The sequence below is a fragment of the Amblyomma mixtum genome, chromosome 3 (assembly GCF_055824585.1).
Source record: "Amblyomma mixtum isolate Tamu chromosome 3, ASM5582458v1, whole genome shotgun sequence".
Classification (NCBI taxonomy): Eukaryota; Metazoa; Arthropoda; class Arachnida; order Ixodida; family Ixodidae; genus Amblyomma; species Amblyomma mixtum.
In genome coordinates this window covers 69,300,343-69,316,443 of record NC_143014.1, presented here as the reverse complement: position 1 = coordinate 69,316,443, position 16,101 = coordinate 69,300,343, and the positions used below count along the sequence as shown (strand labels likewise).

At 47.2% G+C, this 16,101-nt stretch overlaps 1 protein-coding gene across 1 annotated transcript; it reads right to left on the bottom strand.

The window, feature by feature from the left end:
* Positions 1-5,285: 5,285 nt before the first annotated feature.
* On the bottom strand, positions 5,286-15,394 carry LOC149350521 (B-cell receptor CD22-like). Its single transcript, XM_089575546.1, has 8 exons — positions 14,974-15,394; positions 14,186-14,308; positions 13,488-13,673; positions 10,171-10,455; positions 9,351-9,653; positions 6,923-7,216; positions 6,015-6,143; positions 5,286-5,419 (listed from the first exon to the last, which is right to left on the bottom strand). Exons 1-8 carry the CDS (start codon positions 15,392-15,394, stop codon positions 5,340-5,342), a joined length of 1,821 nt encoding a protein of 606 aa, XP_089431672.1. The 3' UTR covers positions 5,286-5,339.
* Positions 15,395-16,101: the final 707 nt, after the last annotated feature.

The window sequence follows — 16,101 nt, the reverse complement described above, 5'->3', positions numbered from 1 at the left end:
TAAGCCGAGTTGATCAGAACAATTATGCGCGTCTTCACATGATGATCGACTTCGTGTTTGCTAACAGTGCATGCAGAAAATAACTACAACTTCATTGCTTCCAAATTAAAATCGACAGATGTTAGCGATATGACATGAGAGTATGTAATATACAGCGGTATGGAAGGCTAATACGAGAACGGTCGTTCATGTCAAAAGCTGTGAATTTTTCAGAGTAGTATGGAGGCTAATCTCTCTGTTAGAGTGATCTGCCTGTACTGTATACTGCACTAGGTGGAAAATAATCCTCGCTATCCCCAGTCGCCATCGTGTCTTTGTGCCGATGTATGGCTTTGAGCTCCGAGAAAAGGACGCAGGCAAAAAGTACAGTAGGTGTTATTGACCTTACCGAGCTGCCGATCCCAGATCTGGCAGAGTGTTGCTTTGTGGGAGCTAACCAATAACAAAGAACGATAGCAATCAGACTATAATTGTAGTCGACCATTGTGCTATACAGGCCTTGATCTGCGACTGGCTGGCGCCTGTGCTCTTGTTTCATTGGCCTTCGTGATTGACAAGCGCACCGGATTGGCCAGTCGCGAAGATAATCCATACGAACAAAGCAGCTTTGAGAGTCCAGCACCTATTTTGCTGTACACAAAACCTCGGTTAACTGTAAAACAGCGCGCACGAAGCAGGCAACCTTTTGTCATCTCACATGCATCCGTGAATTCCTATAATTTTTCCAGTGATCTGCGAGCATAATTAGGTAGTTTTCAATGCCGGCCCAATGTTGCCTTTCTCTTTCACTCCTGTTTCATTCCTCGTGCTCCTCGACATTGACTCGTGAACCGCCGCGCCGAGTTACCGACCCCAGAGGTTGAGGCGGTGCGGAATTCAAGTCCGTTGAAAGGGGTCGTTGCATCTGCTGACTAAGGTGTCAGGCGTGAAGTGGCTGCAACTTGCGCTGGCCACAAGACCGTAGAAGTCGCGGGGCAGCAGAGATCCTACGAACTGATGCGCGAAGACTAACTTTGACACCTACGCGGATGCAATCAGAGGTTTTAAAGCGCAAAATAAAACGCGGTTGGCTTCCGTCTTGGCTCCCGTCTCGTATCAACCCGGCGTACAGGGGCCTGCCAGTAGGTGAGAGAAGTTACGCAAGAACTGCTGCTGGGAAATCGGCCTCTGCGTCTAATTCGGTCGCAGTGAGGTGCACTTGCTACTAAGAGAAATCTACAGCTGAAGAGCTACCACCGAAAAGGCCTAGCCTGCTTTTTTCCAGCGGAACTACTGCACGAGGGAAAAGCGTTGCGCCCAGTATCCCACATGCCGGCCAGGCGTCCGGCATGTTGAACGGACATGTGCAGATAAAATGTATATGCTGGCTCAAACTAAAGAAAAAAAAAGCGGATCTCCCAACGCAGTGACGGATATGGATTGTGCATTCCATGGGACCAGCGTCTGGTAGAACTGAAACTTCAGCGCGGGAACAATTTTTCCTGGTGGTAGCCGAAACACTCTGCAGCCGTAAGCTGTAGCAAGGACTTTGCCTGTTAAGGTATAAAACGTCGTAGACAAACGTAGCTGAACTCATACAGCGACGAATATAGGGAGAGAAGTAATACAATAATTAGGACTTGCCGGTCGTGTAAGTAGTCTATATACGCATAAAAAGAGATGTATGTACCTTGCCCAAACCTGCCTGTGAAGAAATATCGTACCGAGCACGTCGGATTTGTATCATCACAACTGCAAATTTGAGTAACATTGGAAAGTTAAGCTGACCATTGTGGAGAAGTGGCTTCGGCTATTCACTGCTCTCTCGTTGACACTATATAGTTTCTAAGATATAGAATGAATTCTCATAAAGTGTTCTGGGCTACGGCACCGCAGTCGGGAAAACACTGAGTCGCGCAGAATGTCAAACAAAGGTGCAGTGCTGGGTGAACAGGGTAGTGTTTTGGGGCCACCATGCAAATTCAGCTCCCATGCGATGACTGCTCCCATGTATGTTGAGCTCTTGTGGACAGACACTTTTGCATCTGACCTGTGGAGCTACGACCTCCTTTTCCGCTTTCCTACAGATTTCCTTTCTGCCATTATTCCTAAAGACCTACGTACACGCCAGTATTTGCATGAGTCAGTATTTAGCCACTACCAGATATGTTACAAGTTCGCAGATAACGCATGACGGAGATCAATTCCCCCGCGATTTAGCCTGTTCTCCAACGCGCATTTCAACTTGTGCGCAAAATGAAATGCTAGGTAAGGGCTTTTTCGCGTACATTCCAACATAAAGCGCAACGAAACTTCGTTCGCGCAAAGCGGCGAATAAAAACAGTGTGTAAAGACTTGCACTCAACTTATGCCACGCTCACAAACGGCAAGCAAAGCTTTAGCACGGAGTGTTTACCGGTTTCTCTCAATTTACTGCCGTGACGGACAACTTTCAATAGCAGACACTTCATTAACACTCACGTAACTCCGGACCAGCAAGTGCTCGCAAGGAAGTCACGTTATTGTACACAAGCTGTTTCGCTTTAGTCGGGCCGGTAAAATAGCAGTAAATTCATTATTAAGAATTTAACACCGAAAAATAATCTTACAAACGAGAGGAAAGAGGCTGCTTGCTACTGAATTTCTTTGTAACTTGAATGCGCTCAGTGCTGAAAGAACGAGGGCGAATGAAGAGAGACATCTGTCCGTACCTACAACCTAACAAAGGGGAAAAGAACAAAATGGAAACATGCATCAGAAGGGCGTATAAGCAAGTTTTAGGCGTCATGACCTGCGCCTCGACAGAGAAGCTGATGAACATGGGGGTGTACGGCACCTATGAGGAGCACAGCGAAACCATGCTCAGATTTCAAATGGAAAGACTTAAAAGAACAGCCGCTGGCCGCGCACTACTGATCAAGCTAGGATACCCGGCAGAAGACGAGGGCGAAGACAAGACAGACATTGACAGCCAAATTAGGAGCACTTTCTTGGTTAAACCAGTGCCCAGAAACATGGACCCGAAGAACCACGAAGGAAGACGGGCGGCGAGATCATTGGAGTTGGACAGGTTCCTAAAGAAGAAACAGATGGTTCTGTATGTTGACGCGTCCAAGTACAGAACGAAGGAAAACGCTAGGGCGGTAGCAGTAGTGAACGCCAATGGGAATATAGTTACTGGCGCATCAGTGCGCACAAGGACAACACAAGCAGCGGAAGAGATCGCCATAGCTCTAGCCCTGACTGAAGCCAATCGGCAGGGACTGAGTTACTGGATAGCCACGGATTCTCAGGCTGCAGCAAGGGCGTACAGAGATGGAAGGATCGGCCGAAAAGCCGCGAGTATCCTCTTCGAACAAAAACAACACAGACATGGATCAAACAACACAAACATTCAACACACCATCATTTGGGTCCCTGACACTGGGGTTGAGGGAAATCTCATGGCAGACACCGTTGTCCGAGGGTTCACGAACCGGAGGGCGGGTTTGCCGGTGGAACCCTTCAGCACGCCAGAATCTTAAAGGGAGGCAATGAAGGCGTTGTTGGGAGCGCGCAAGAAGTACTCGGCTCCGGCGGATATCCTCGACAGAGAGCAGGCCGCCACGCTCAGACGACTACAAACAGACACCTACCCAAGCAGAGCCATGTATCACAAAATGTGGCCGAACAGATACGCGAAAGAGTGCGTGTGGTGTGGGGGCTACGCCACAACGTACCACGCCACCTGGGGCTGCGAAAAAAGCCCTTTACTACCAAAGGTAAATAGCCCTAGTCTAGAGCAGTGGGAGGCCCTCCTGGCTGACTCCGACCCGAGCATTCAGCTTATGCTGGTGACGAGGGCCAAGGCAGCGGCGGAGGCCAACGGTATCCTGGACTAGGGAAGACCGACCACTGTAGCTCCACATCTATCTATCCCCATCCCCCTACTCCCTAACTCTTCCTCTTGAAAAAATAAATAAATAAATAAATGTTTTTACTACTACTACTACTGGACGTAGCGCACCCTTCGCCTTCCAGGAAGGCCACAGCCTCCTTCATCGGGTCATTTTTCCTGGGGCCTGGGATGTAACTTTGAGCGTATATTACTGCTTCATTGATGCAAACTTCCCGCGCCTAATCTGCGATACGGTAACAGAGCTAACCATCATTAGGTAATCGACCGCTTGAACTCTCGGCTCGATGGCGAATTTTGACCCTTTTTCCAACGTCTGTCTGGTGCTGTTAGGAAGAGCCTTTCCAGAAAGGTTGATGAAGTATTCCGCGCGCCTTTTTATGCGCTGCGTCCAGTTGTTCCCTCTTCTCGTTCGTCCTTGTTCTGTCCACACTGAGCGCATTCAAGTTTGAGAGGAAATAATCATGTTGCATTAATTATTACTAAGAGTAATCAGTTATTTTTAGGCAGCAGAGGGAAGGAAACTATTTTGGTTAGAAATTGTTTGTGTTAAATGAAAACCCGATGGCGAGATCCCTAAAAGCTACTCCAATGATTATTTTTCAGATTTCTAAACAGTATCGCGGAACAGTGGAAGGCGCGATATTACGGCCGCTGGTCGCATTGGCTGTGACCGTTGCAGTGCGCTAGTGTGTATGCCCCATTAACGGCCCATGAAACGTCTACGCCAGTGCGATGTTCAAACCTGGTAGCGTTAATTTCATACGCTTGGACAGGATTACGAGAAAAAGTAATTATTGTGTGATAGCATGACCACCTCTTGTGATTGGGAATTGAAATAAGAATGCATAAGGCGCTTCGTAGTTCAACCATTTCAAAACGTGGTTCAAATGGTAAAGCTAACCTTCAGTGGCTGCAACTTCGAAGAAAGCAGTTTAGCTATTTATGCCAGGCATATTATATTCTCAGGAGGGCCACTCTACCACCACCGAGAAAAAAATTTCTTCCACTGCAGCGAAAATAAGCGTTAAACAAAACTTGGCCAAACTCTGCTTAGATGACTTGTGTGCGTGGCAGCAAACATTTATAATTACCACTCAACTCAGTATGAAAATTTGCGACACCTCTTCTGTTCCGCTCGTCCTTCTCCACTCTTTCTCCGTCAGCACAAAGCCTTCCTTTGACCTTTCACCCTCACTGTACGACAAACGAGAATCCGGCACCTTTTTTGGGGGGAGAGGGAAGAGATTTTCTTCGTCCTTTCTCTCTTGCCGTTTAAATAATTGTCTCTCTCGAACTGAATGTAACCGAAAATATTGACAGGTGCGTAATACTTCAGCGATCAAAAATGTCGCTGTTATGTCACCACGTCGAGCACAAAAAAGAAAAGAGAAAGAGATCATTTTGTCTTGAAACGAATCAGCGAAACTATAAATCACACTCAGACACGCACGCGCACATGGGTTCATACACTATGATCGCCGTACATGGACTTTGGCAGGGTGTGGTCTTTGGGTGTCACCGCCGGCAATGATGCGTTTTGACCTGGAAGGGATACAAGACAACTTTTAGAGTGCGGATTAGCGGCGTGTATGTTTTGTATGCGGCGTTGAGCGCAACACCAATTTAGCACGAACTGCGGGACCTGGGGTTTGTTAACCAGTAGGTGGCTAACAACAAACGTACTGTTTCAGGTGACTTGTTCACACTGAGCAAAGTTTTCGCCGCCATATACCTCTAAAAAAGCAACAAGTAGGGCCTGCTAAAAAAATCGCGAAGCTAAAGGCCCTTTACCGGCACCTTGTAAGGTAACGGTTTCGCACTATAGCAACACACTCAAACTGTTTTACTGCTCTAAACATTTAGTTTATGCTAATTTTTTTTCAATCATAGTTAACGTTCATTGCGTGAAAGCAGTGTATGCTCACTTTTCACTTCTTTGCTGCTTAAAAAATATATTCAGAAAAGTAAACCGCTTTCTTGGAAATCTTATCCGATCTCGACTGCAAACTCAAAATTTGTTTCTGGCGCCGAAGTAAGTACATAGCTTAGCTTCAACCTCCTGGTTATAGAAACGGTGTGCTGTTTTTCTTCCGGTGTCGAAAAAAAGCGTGAAGGCTTCCGGCATGTGTCCTCTCACCTTTTTTTCTTACGTCCCGTTCCCTTGTCTGCACAACGATGACGACCACAACGGGCACCAGAATAAGCACGAACAAAAAAGTGATGATGACTGCGAGAAGAACGTATGATGTCATTGTGTCTTCTGATTCTGAAAAGGTGAACCAGGACAGGAAAAGAGGCGGGATCAGAGACAAATAATGTCAACCTCTCATCGTATGAAATGACACCGTTCTAGCAATTCTATATCAAAATGCATAAGAAGAGTACAATTGTTTCCAGCCGACAGTTGCTGTGCTTCATTCCCACTGTTGCTGTACTCAGAGGGGATCTAATTCATTTTTCGTTTCGAAGCAGCCGCCTCTGTTTGTCTGGGGCTTCCTTATTTTTCCCTCCCGCATTGATAGTTCTCGGGAGGCCGCAGGAAGAGGACCAGAACAGAGCATTACTTACAATGCTCCGAATGGTTACTGATTAATATATAACCATGCTGTGTCTGTTTAACCTTTTGCAATGATTATCTCGGAACTCATTACCCTCTCGAAAAGCGAAGCCTTCCAGCGGTGCCATTTTGCCCTCACTGACCTGACAAATTCCCTTCTAAAGTCGCAGAGATCGCATATGATTGCAATCGAGAATGACAGAAACGGATGACAAAGGCTGACATGATGTGGTTAGGACTTCAAGCGTTTTTGATACAGCTCAGGGGACCTGGCGACTTTTATGAAAATGTGAGGGAACTTATAGAACCTTTTTTTTATGTACGTATGTGTTGGCTTTTGACACTTCTACTTTATATATAAACTCAGGCAATCGAAACTGCAAAGAGGTCCCCTAGTAGCCTCTCTCCTTCTGGTCTGTGCGAGCGACAATTAGATCCCGTTGTGCACGCGTGGTCTTGGGTGCACAGCGAAGCCCTTTCACACGCACCTTTGAGCACCACGTGGAAGATGCAAGGCTTAGCCATGGGACCGATGTCGTTCTGTGCCCAGCAGTAGACGGTGCCGAAGTCGGCTGCCACCTTAGGCTGGTAGAAGAGCAGGCCGCCGCTGCCGTTCCTGGGCGCGGTCAGGTTCCTGGTGGCCATCTCGTCCAGGCTGCTACGGAAGGACCACGAGTAGGACACCTGGGGCGGGTCTGCGGCCACACGGCACGGGACGCGCACCATTTCGTCCACGGCGGCGGACAAGTAGCTGTCCGCGCCCTGTGTGCACTCGGGCTCATCTGCATGCGCCGCAAAAAGATCGGAACGCCAAACTTAGTGCGGTCCCTCCCCACAGCAGCCTATGCAGCCTAATGTCTATGAAGCCTGTGCAGCCTAAGGCTGCGCGTCTCATGCAGTCCTTGCAGCGATACCATGTGAGAAAACCGGACCCATGCCTGCATAGCAACTTTATGGACCAGAAGGCGAACAAGCAAGTTTTCGAATTGGACACACTTAAACGGTGGCGCTGTTTAAACAGGAGGAAGGCCACCATGCAATGTGTCATGCACTGTAAAAGAATTTTGCACTATGTCGGCGCCCCCCTAAGAAAGCTCATGCTGGCCAAGCATATTTGGGACGAAGAGCTACCGGTATAGGCGGAATGAAATTAGTAATGCTCTGAATGGTTGATCCTCAGGTGAAGTTATTTAGAGCTATTAGCGCATGTAACCGGAATTTTGGAATTGGTAATAGCGCACGCATTCTCGTAAGCATCGCGGGCTTCTTCCACAATGTCAGCGATTCTGCTTTTAAGCAGACAACAAAACGCGTTCTCCGGACTTGTCGTTTTTTTTTTACTCCGGGCCTTTCTTTCTCCTTTCGGCAATTCTAGCGTGCTAGAAGTTAAAGCGTCGCGGCCGGACCAGGGAGGAGGCCATGTTCATGCAAGACCCATTAATTCATATGCATTGCCAGAAGTAATGGTTGTCGTAGTTTCATTTAAAATCGCAACAACAGGGAAGAAAGGAGATGGCTGTCATTCGGTGAAACTCCCCCATGTTCATCAGACGCCAGATCTGCGGCCGATTCAATTAAAATGGACAGGGGAAAGTTATAGACGGAGCGCGCTTAATGCTTTGTGGACCACAAATGAGCGCAGAATTTTCTTCACATATTTTTCCTGGCGATGCTCTCTTGAATGCGCTCTTATTTCCGCTCGCGTGGGGAGACTGAGCAATGGCGCTGTTCTGTGCGAGCGAATACGAGTGAAGTGAATCTGGTCAAATGACTTTGAGAAAGAGAAGGGCAGGTCGGAAGAAACGCAGGAAGGAGCAGAGAGGAAGTTTCAGAGCACCTTGAAACAGAGCCACCTGCGTGGCCCTGTCTCGTCAGTGGTGCACAGCATCCGCCGTTATCCCTTATATCTTCGTATTCATTACACCACTGTATCGCTGCGTAGCTTCCTTGGTATGAATAACTCAGGACAACAGAATCGTACATGAGGGATGGTTTGCCTTATTTTATGCGCATCAGTCAAGAGAAATAATGTTGCGAAGGATTTGAAGGATGGCAAGCATACACTCGAGGGTGTATGGAACAAAGTTCAAAAGCCTCAGGATTCTGTTCTCATAAAGCGCGTGTAAAGAAGCGATGGGGGAACTAGCTCTCAGCCGAGCATTGTATTGCAGTAATAGTTATCAAAGTTGGGGAGGTCAGATCGATGGATGACTGCAAATACGGATGCAATCCCGTAATAACGTTAGCGTTTCGATAGAAGCTGACGACTTTTAATATTCCCTACGTATTCAAACTTTCGATTTTAGCCTACTGCACGGCGAAAGTATTACATTTGTGTGGTCCTTTTACTCTGATACAACTTCATCACAGCACTCTAAGAAGGAATCTGGCGTGCTACGGTGAAGGTGATGCACTGTGAATTGAAGGGTTTTAGTATTTGGACATAGGAAAGAAAGATGGGCTGGGAAGAAAGTAGCGCGATTACAGAAAAAAAGGCGAGTTTATGGCATCTTGGCTGAAGTAAGAATAATGATATGGACTAGTACAGAACGTGCAGCGCACAGAACAGACAGCCGGTGGTCTGCAAGAGTGAGTGATAGAGAAGGAAACCTACCCCGAAGCGTCAGAGAGTCAAGCGGTGAGATAAATCTAGGAAATTTATCTTTGTCAGGGGTGCGATTACGTGGTCAGGGCTGATGTAAAGACTGGCTCACATGGAGATATCCGCAAGAGGGCTTTGCCCTGCAGTACTCTTCTATTCGCTGATGAGGATGATAACTAAAGAAACCGATTCATGTCTAAGCCTAACACACAAAAATTGACCAATTACTTTTAATAGCCTACCGTACGATGGAGGCGCTGGCTAAAAACGTTTTGGTCTATAAGCATATATACATAGTAGTCGAAAAGACGTACACAGAACTCGAAGGTACACCTCGTTGCTGGTGGTACTGCCGACAGCGTTGGATCCCGAACAGGAGTAACTCCCACTGTGATTTCGGTTGGCGTTGACAATATCCACGACCGATGGATCCCGAAAGAACATCCCTTTCTTTGGCGAAGTCTTCCGCGGCAACCGCTGTTTGTTGAGGTACCATGTGATGTTCCCAGTACGAGGGTTTCCCGAAGTCCGGCATTCCAAGGAGACAGTCGCGCCTCTTGTGATGTTCACAAACTGCACTCGGACGGCTTTGAACAGCAGCGTTATCTGTGGCTTGACTATGTCAGAAAGAAAACAAAACAAAACCAAGAATTCATTTAAGCCTCACATAGCAGCTGGCTAACACATTTGCTGCGAGAATTGACGGCTCCTTTATTTCATCATCCGAGCTGCTCTGATTTATGACTGCCGACTGAACGCCATTTAAGTCAGTTGTTGAGCGGAAAAGGAATCTACGTAATATAAATCCTGGCAAAGACTGCAGCTCGATATGTAATGAAGGGGGAATCATTCCGTGGGCGGTACATTATACTTCAATTTTTCTGTTAGCTTCGGTAGGCCGTGATACTCACCGATAAATAAGTGTTGATGTTTTATTGCATTACGCTTCTTCAAGATGTTCTTAAACCGCAAAAAAATGGAACTTTTTGAAACATTAAAAAATGTGTGGGGCCCCGTTTTCTAAAAGGAAAATGACCACCACAAAAATAGCAAAGAGTAACACATCCAGCGCATTTCATGCGAAGCTACGCGAGCAATGTGCCACACGCACAGTGCGAAGGCAGGCGTGCTTACAGTGAACATCGAGCGTCCAGATGTCCACGCAGTCGCTCTCTCTTATCAGAGGGTTCCTAGATATGCACGTCAGCTTTTGGGCATTGTTCTGCACTGTTGGCTCGAAATACAGTACGGAGAGGTCGTTCTCCACGCTCCTGGAGTTGTTCACCAGTTCCTTGCCGTCCAGCCACCAGGAGAACTGGGGTGCCGGCCGGGAACCGTACGACTCGCACTCCACGCGAGCCAGGACTCCGGCCTTGAGCGGAGTGTCCTTGTTGCGGATGCTGACATTCACGGGTTTCACTGTTGAGATAAAATGAAAAGCGATTTGTGCTATAGGATGACCGGAGACTGGACCTTACAGTGCTGCCAATGGTGCGGACTCACCCAGCAAAATGATATGAAAGAGGCCGTCTAAATTTTGCTGATCCTTTTTGACATTGTACAGAACTTGTAGACAAAAAGAAGCGGCTTGGCAGAGCCGTCCTAAAGGTTCTGTAAACGGACTGCTTGTACGTATGCATGGATAATATGGCGCGTTTATTTAATTTTTTTCAGTATAAAAGGTTTCTAGGTGCGTAAAAACTGCCGCTGACTCTCGTAGTTATCTGAGTTTCGACCCCAAACGATCAGTGACCGGCCGTTATGTAATAAAGTAAAGGAAACCACGCCCCGCTGATCGTAGCAAGAATCGAACCTTTGATTCCAAAATCGGGGCACTGCCGACAGAGCTCGAAACCCCGCAGCGCCAGCATGCGCTCCGACGCGCAGTACATGACAAAGGAATTGGTGCTCAGACTTTGCTGTGAAAAAGACCCCGATAAGTCCTCAAATATGCGACTTGTTCCTGTTTTGTCATTTTCTTTTAGCGTTTGTATAATGCGTATTGCTTTGCTGGACTACGATTGCCTTTGTGTTCACTCATACTTGAACTGTGTTATTTTAGTGTGTGTGATGTCCCTCTCCTACGACGCCCTCAAATGTGAGGCTAGCAGTATGTTCAAATAAATAAATAAATATTGGTGAGGACGCGATGCACAGCACTTGACAAAACTAATTATACAGTACACCAAGCTTAATTCTGGGCTCTGTACTGCTGTGTGGCTAATTTTGTACTCCCAACTTTTTAAATTTCTGAAATGTGAGAGGAACTCATGTTTTTATACCTCTGAAGCTTAGTACTTCCAGGGGTGCTAGAGAGCCCTCATGACCGGCTTAGAAGCAAACCACTTGTGTTGTGTAGTTCTGCGAACGGCTCTACCTTAATGAGAATGAATGATGCGTGTTGGCGCCTGTAGTCATTTCAGGCAGAGTTCAACTACCGGGAAAGAAATAGGCTGTTATTTGCTTATTTTCTTTAAATGTAGTAGTACTCTTTCTACGTATGTGATCACTGTACATCCCTCATGCGCGCCATAATTACAGTTATTGTGGAACCGCATGTACACTTTGTAGATATGCTATGTACAGCGTTTGTCAAAAGTATATAGCCCAGTGGTTAGCTACTAAGCCGTGTGGTGGGGCTCTTGTAGTGTGCGTGGAAGTCCTAAGTTTTCGAGGGGAGCAGAGGAGGAAATTTCGTCTCACCTTCTAGAGATCTTCAACAAAGGGATAACGAGCCCCACAACATGACCCAGAAGCAACCCTCTACTTTTGGCAAATTCTGTACATCTTAGCACACGCCAAAAGGCAGTGCACTGCTTCGTTCTTCTTTTGGCGTGGCAGGATGGACCGCCACCGGTGCAGCTTGATCACCGGACGTCAGCACCGCAAGCGTCATGCATTGAACGCTGGCTCATATTTAACCTAGTGTGCATTTTTTCCTTTATCCGAAGTCAAAAGTATTTGTTTTCTACTCCACTCGCAATACCAAATCTCTGCTATGCACCATTTTTTTAGGCTACAGTGACTATTACTCCCTCCGATGTTCTTCACAAACCTAAGGGCACAATATATCAAAAACCAGCACCACACGCTGCCACATTTACGGCGACAGCCGTTATACAGAGCCCACACTGGGCCTTCGTGTCCCCGTGATATCTGCAGAAGTTGGCAGGTACCCTGAATATTACACAGGAAGGCGCTTCGGAGGGTGCTTGAACACCAACCGCTGGATGCACTTCCGGGCGCCCTCCGAACATGGAGAGTGCCCGGAAGTTTCCCTGATCCGCAGCAACCCCCAGGGCCGCTAGGTTTCCTGCCCACCCACCCATCGCCATTCTCTAGAAACGCCACGCACGCACGCACGCACGCACGCACGCACGCACGCACGCACGCACGCACGCACGCACGCACGCACGCACGCACAGAGACCGCGGCTTCTTCGTCGAAAGGGGTGGATGTTGAACTGCCATCTCGGACGAGGTTCGTGCTACGAAGGTCAAGCAGTGAGAGTGTAGGAAGCGTCAGCGCCAAGCATACAGGTATGCCGCTCCCGCGTAAGCATCTGCGTCTCCGCCTCCAAGAACGGCACTCGTCGCATCTTTTAACTGAGCCGTAGCCTAGTTTAGCCGGCAGTTTTACTGCATTCAAGTTCACAGCTATGAATTTTAAAAAGCCGAACAATTTCAGCTGAATATCGCGTATTTACTACTATAAACTCCTGGCTTGGAACAATGTACCTGGGTGCGTTCCGTGAGTACGTATATTCTTGTGCTCCCTGTAACTGCGATACGGACCCATGGCATCTGAACCTATTTTGCGAAAACGGTCTTCGAGCGTAAGGAGGGTGTTATTAGAGACATTCTTCACCCCCAACTGAGGACATACGAACAGAGTTAGGGTAACGCAACGTATAATAGTATTTCTTTACTTACATAGTACATCAGCGGCTCTGATAGCAGGTGCGTCAAATTTATTAGTTTAATAACGAGAGATAAGGAACGCAAAGTAAAACTTAAAAAATGGCCCACGCGCCGCCTTAGGTTTAATGCGTTTTCGTGAACGCTTCGTTCAGCATGAAATCATGGCTACGATCCCTGTCATCAGGGGAATAGCGAGGTACGGGCGAGATATAACCGATTTTGCAGTGCTTGAAACAAAATGCACGCTTCCTTTTTTTTTACATCTCCACTGTTGTTTCTTCGCAACAGTCGCTACGTCCATTATTTCACGCAATCCGTTCGAACTGTCACTGAGGCAAGGGTGCTCGTTACAAATTAGGGAATAAATTTACAGCTCTTTAACTCAAGAACATTTAACTCGCACCACTTCCCCAGTAATTTTTCCCTGGTAACTACACACAAAGCGTGGTCAGATTTATCTGTTTCGGCTCATTAATTCCCCAATAACATCTGCAAGTATTTCCGTAAGGGAAACAATCTCGGCATACTTACGGTTCAGGAGCACTGTCACGGAAGTTCGAAGCGGCTCTGTAATGTTGTTGTTGGATGCCTCGCAGGTGTAGCTGGTATTGTCCAATCGCCGCGGCACGCGTGGCACTTTAAGCAGCCTGTCGCTCCCATACGAAACGCTGCCTTTTCGGCCGCTTTCCAGCCACCGTATGCGAGGCTCTGGTTTTCCTGCGTTAAGAGCCATACTTATCGCCCCCTGGGATATCCAGCGCTCATCAAGGCTCGAGCAAAAGCAGTATTCCTTTGGTTAGTGTTAAAGTAAAGAGCCGATGAAGCACAGATTGAATGCTGACAGTTCTTAGTAAAAACTGCAGCGAGCAATAAATTTATATCTATGACATCAAACGCACGTAAACAATCAACGGGCACTGAAAACCGAACTACTGGTGGAAGAAAATCGCACTTAACTAGACTTTGTAAGAGCTTTTAACTGAATAACTATCCCTCCTATAGAGTTATCCCTTCCGCGCCCCCCTCTTTTTTTTTGTTTAAGGCTTTTCAGCGGTCAATTTGAAAATTTAGGCAATTTATTCCGAGCTTGAAACACTGCGTTCTATACCGACCGACGTAAAGAGCGCTATTTACAAAATAGTTCACCTAACACGCGCGTTGCGTGCATTTGAAATCACCACATGCTGTATTGTTAATGTATTACACATGTGGCGAGGTTGTGCACTCACCTCCAATGACGTGACACTCGAGGTACAGATCTTCCCCTTCATTTTGCCTTACTTTTTGGTTTGGAGAGAGGCGAATTTCCTTTGGCCTTGTGCCAAATATTATCACCACATTCTCAGGAGGTTCTGAAATGAAAGGAACGGATGGTATTTGGTACCTCTAAGGGTAAAACGTCAACATTGCTTACTCATCCGCTTTTCCTGCGGTGATTCAACACGGAACTAAATTGAAATGATGTCTAAGAAAAAAAAAAGACTTAATTTCATCGGTGAGCGCAAGTGAGAGTAATTTGGTATATTCGTTAATTTATTATTCGATTTCTGAACTACAACTTCTCGCATCATAAAAATAATTCCTCACAATACGTAATAGTAATTTTCTGATATCGTTACCACTGGCACAGAAATTATCGTTCTTTATGCACAGCAATCATGGACCATCAGAAGGGCATAATCTAACTTTCTACTCTTCCCAACGTGAAGAAAATTATTTCTTGCAGCTGCTTTTCCCCCATTACCCCATGCAGCATTCTCATTAAGCGTAGAAAGCTGGGCTAGTTGGTTGCTAGTACTATTGTGAGACATTCCAGCGGCTCAAAAGACACGGGGAAAGGTAGACGAGACAGGACAAACGCCGGAGTTGAAGTCCGGCGTTCGTCCTGTCCCGTCTACCTTCGTCCGTGTCTTTTTAGCCGCTGGAATGTCTCACAATAGTGCAGCATTCTCGGTCTCTATCTCGAAGGGGCGCACTGCTGCTTTGAGGAGGAGGGAAGTATAAAGCGGGAGCGGACCTATGACCCGCAGGAAGTGGCTGACGTTCCTCTTGACGTCGGTGCCGTAGTAGACGAGGCACTGGTAGTGTCCCTGGTCGTGCAGCCCGACGGGGTCGATGCTCAGCCAGATGGGTAGCCTCGTGGCTCGAACCTGCAGTCTGTCTCGCCAGGAGGCGCTGGGCCGGTGCGTCATCTGTCGAATGGGCACGTTACGGCCCTCTGACGTGAGCATGTAGATGAGCTCGGCGCCCTTGTACCATCGGATCTGCGACGGGTTCTCGTCACCACTGCCGCCGCCTGTCGATAGTGTGACGTTGCAGTACAGCTTGCCCGTCTGGTTTTTGATCACGGTGATCTCGTTCGCCAGCCCTGCGCAGAACATAGGGAGCGCATGGCTAAGCACGGATGCCCTGTTCTTCCCCGCCACTTTCTGACACATAGAGGAACGGCCTCCTAGGCAGGACCTAAACTGCATTGCCTTCAACCTTTTACCCTGCTCCTCTTTCTTACGTAGGCCAAAGTGCCATCCAAATTTAATAAAGATGGTTCCTCCTCTTGACCCTTGTTGCGGCATTATCCTTACCCTTTCAACGCAGAGCCGGAAATGCGTTGAGGCCCTTGGTCTGCAGACATTCCATGTAGTGAGGCACCTCATGAACAGAGCAACCGTCTGTTGAAAAGGAACTGCAGAAATCGTTGATTATTGCCTCGTAGCTGGGGACGTTTAAAGCTAATCTGCATTTTATGCAAGTATATCGCGCAAAGATGAGAACAAAGTGGAGTACACTGTGAAACACACGGAGCACACGAACATGGCAGCTGCGCACAGATAACAGCTCCTGATCTAACCATGAAATAATGAGACCTGTACTGCGTTGGTGTTTTAATTTTCTTTTAAAGTGCATTCTTTTTTTTTTTTGGGGGGGGGGGGGGGTGAACTACTCAGTTCCAGTTTTATTTACCATTATTTCTGCATACGTATGTGCACTGCGTTGATGTTTGTTATTTTCCATTATTTTGTAGGACGGTGCTGCGTTTCTTTTTGTTTTTGTCCTTTACCTGCATTTATGTGTTATGTTATATGTTTCAGCCCCCCCCCCCCCCCCCTGTAATGCGAAACTGGTGCTGTGGTTGAAGGATGGATAA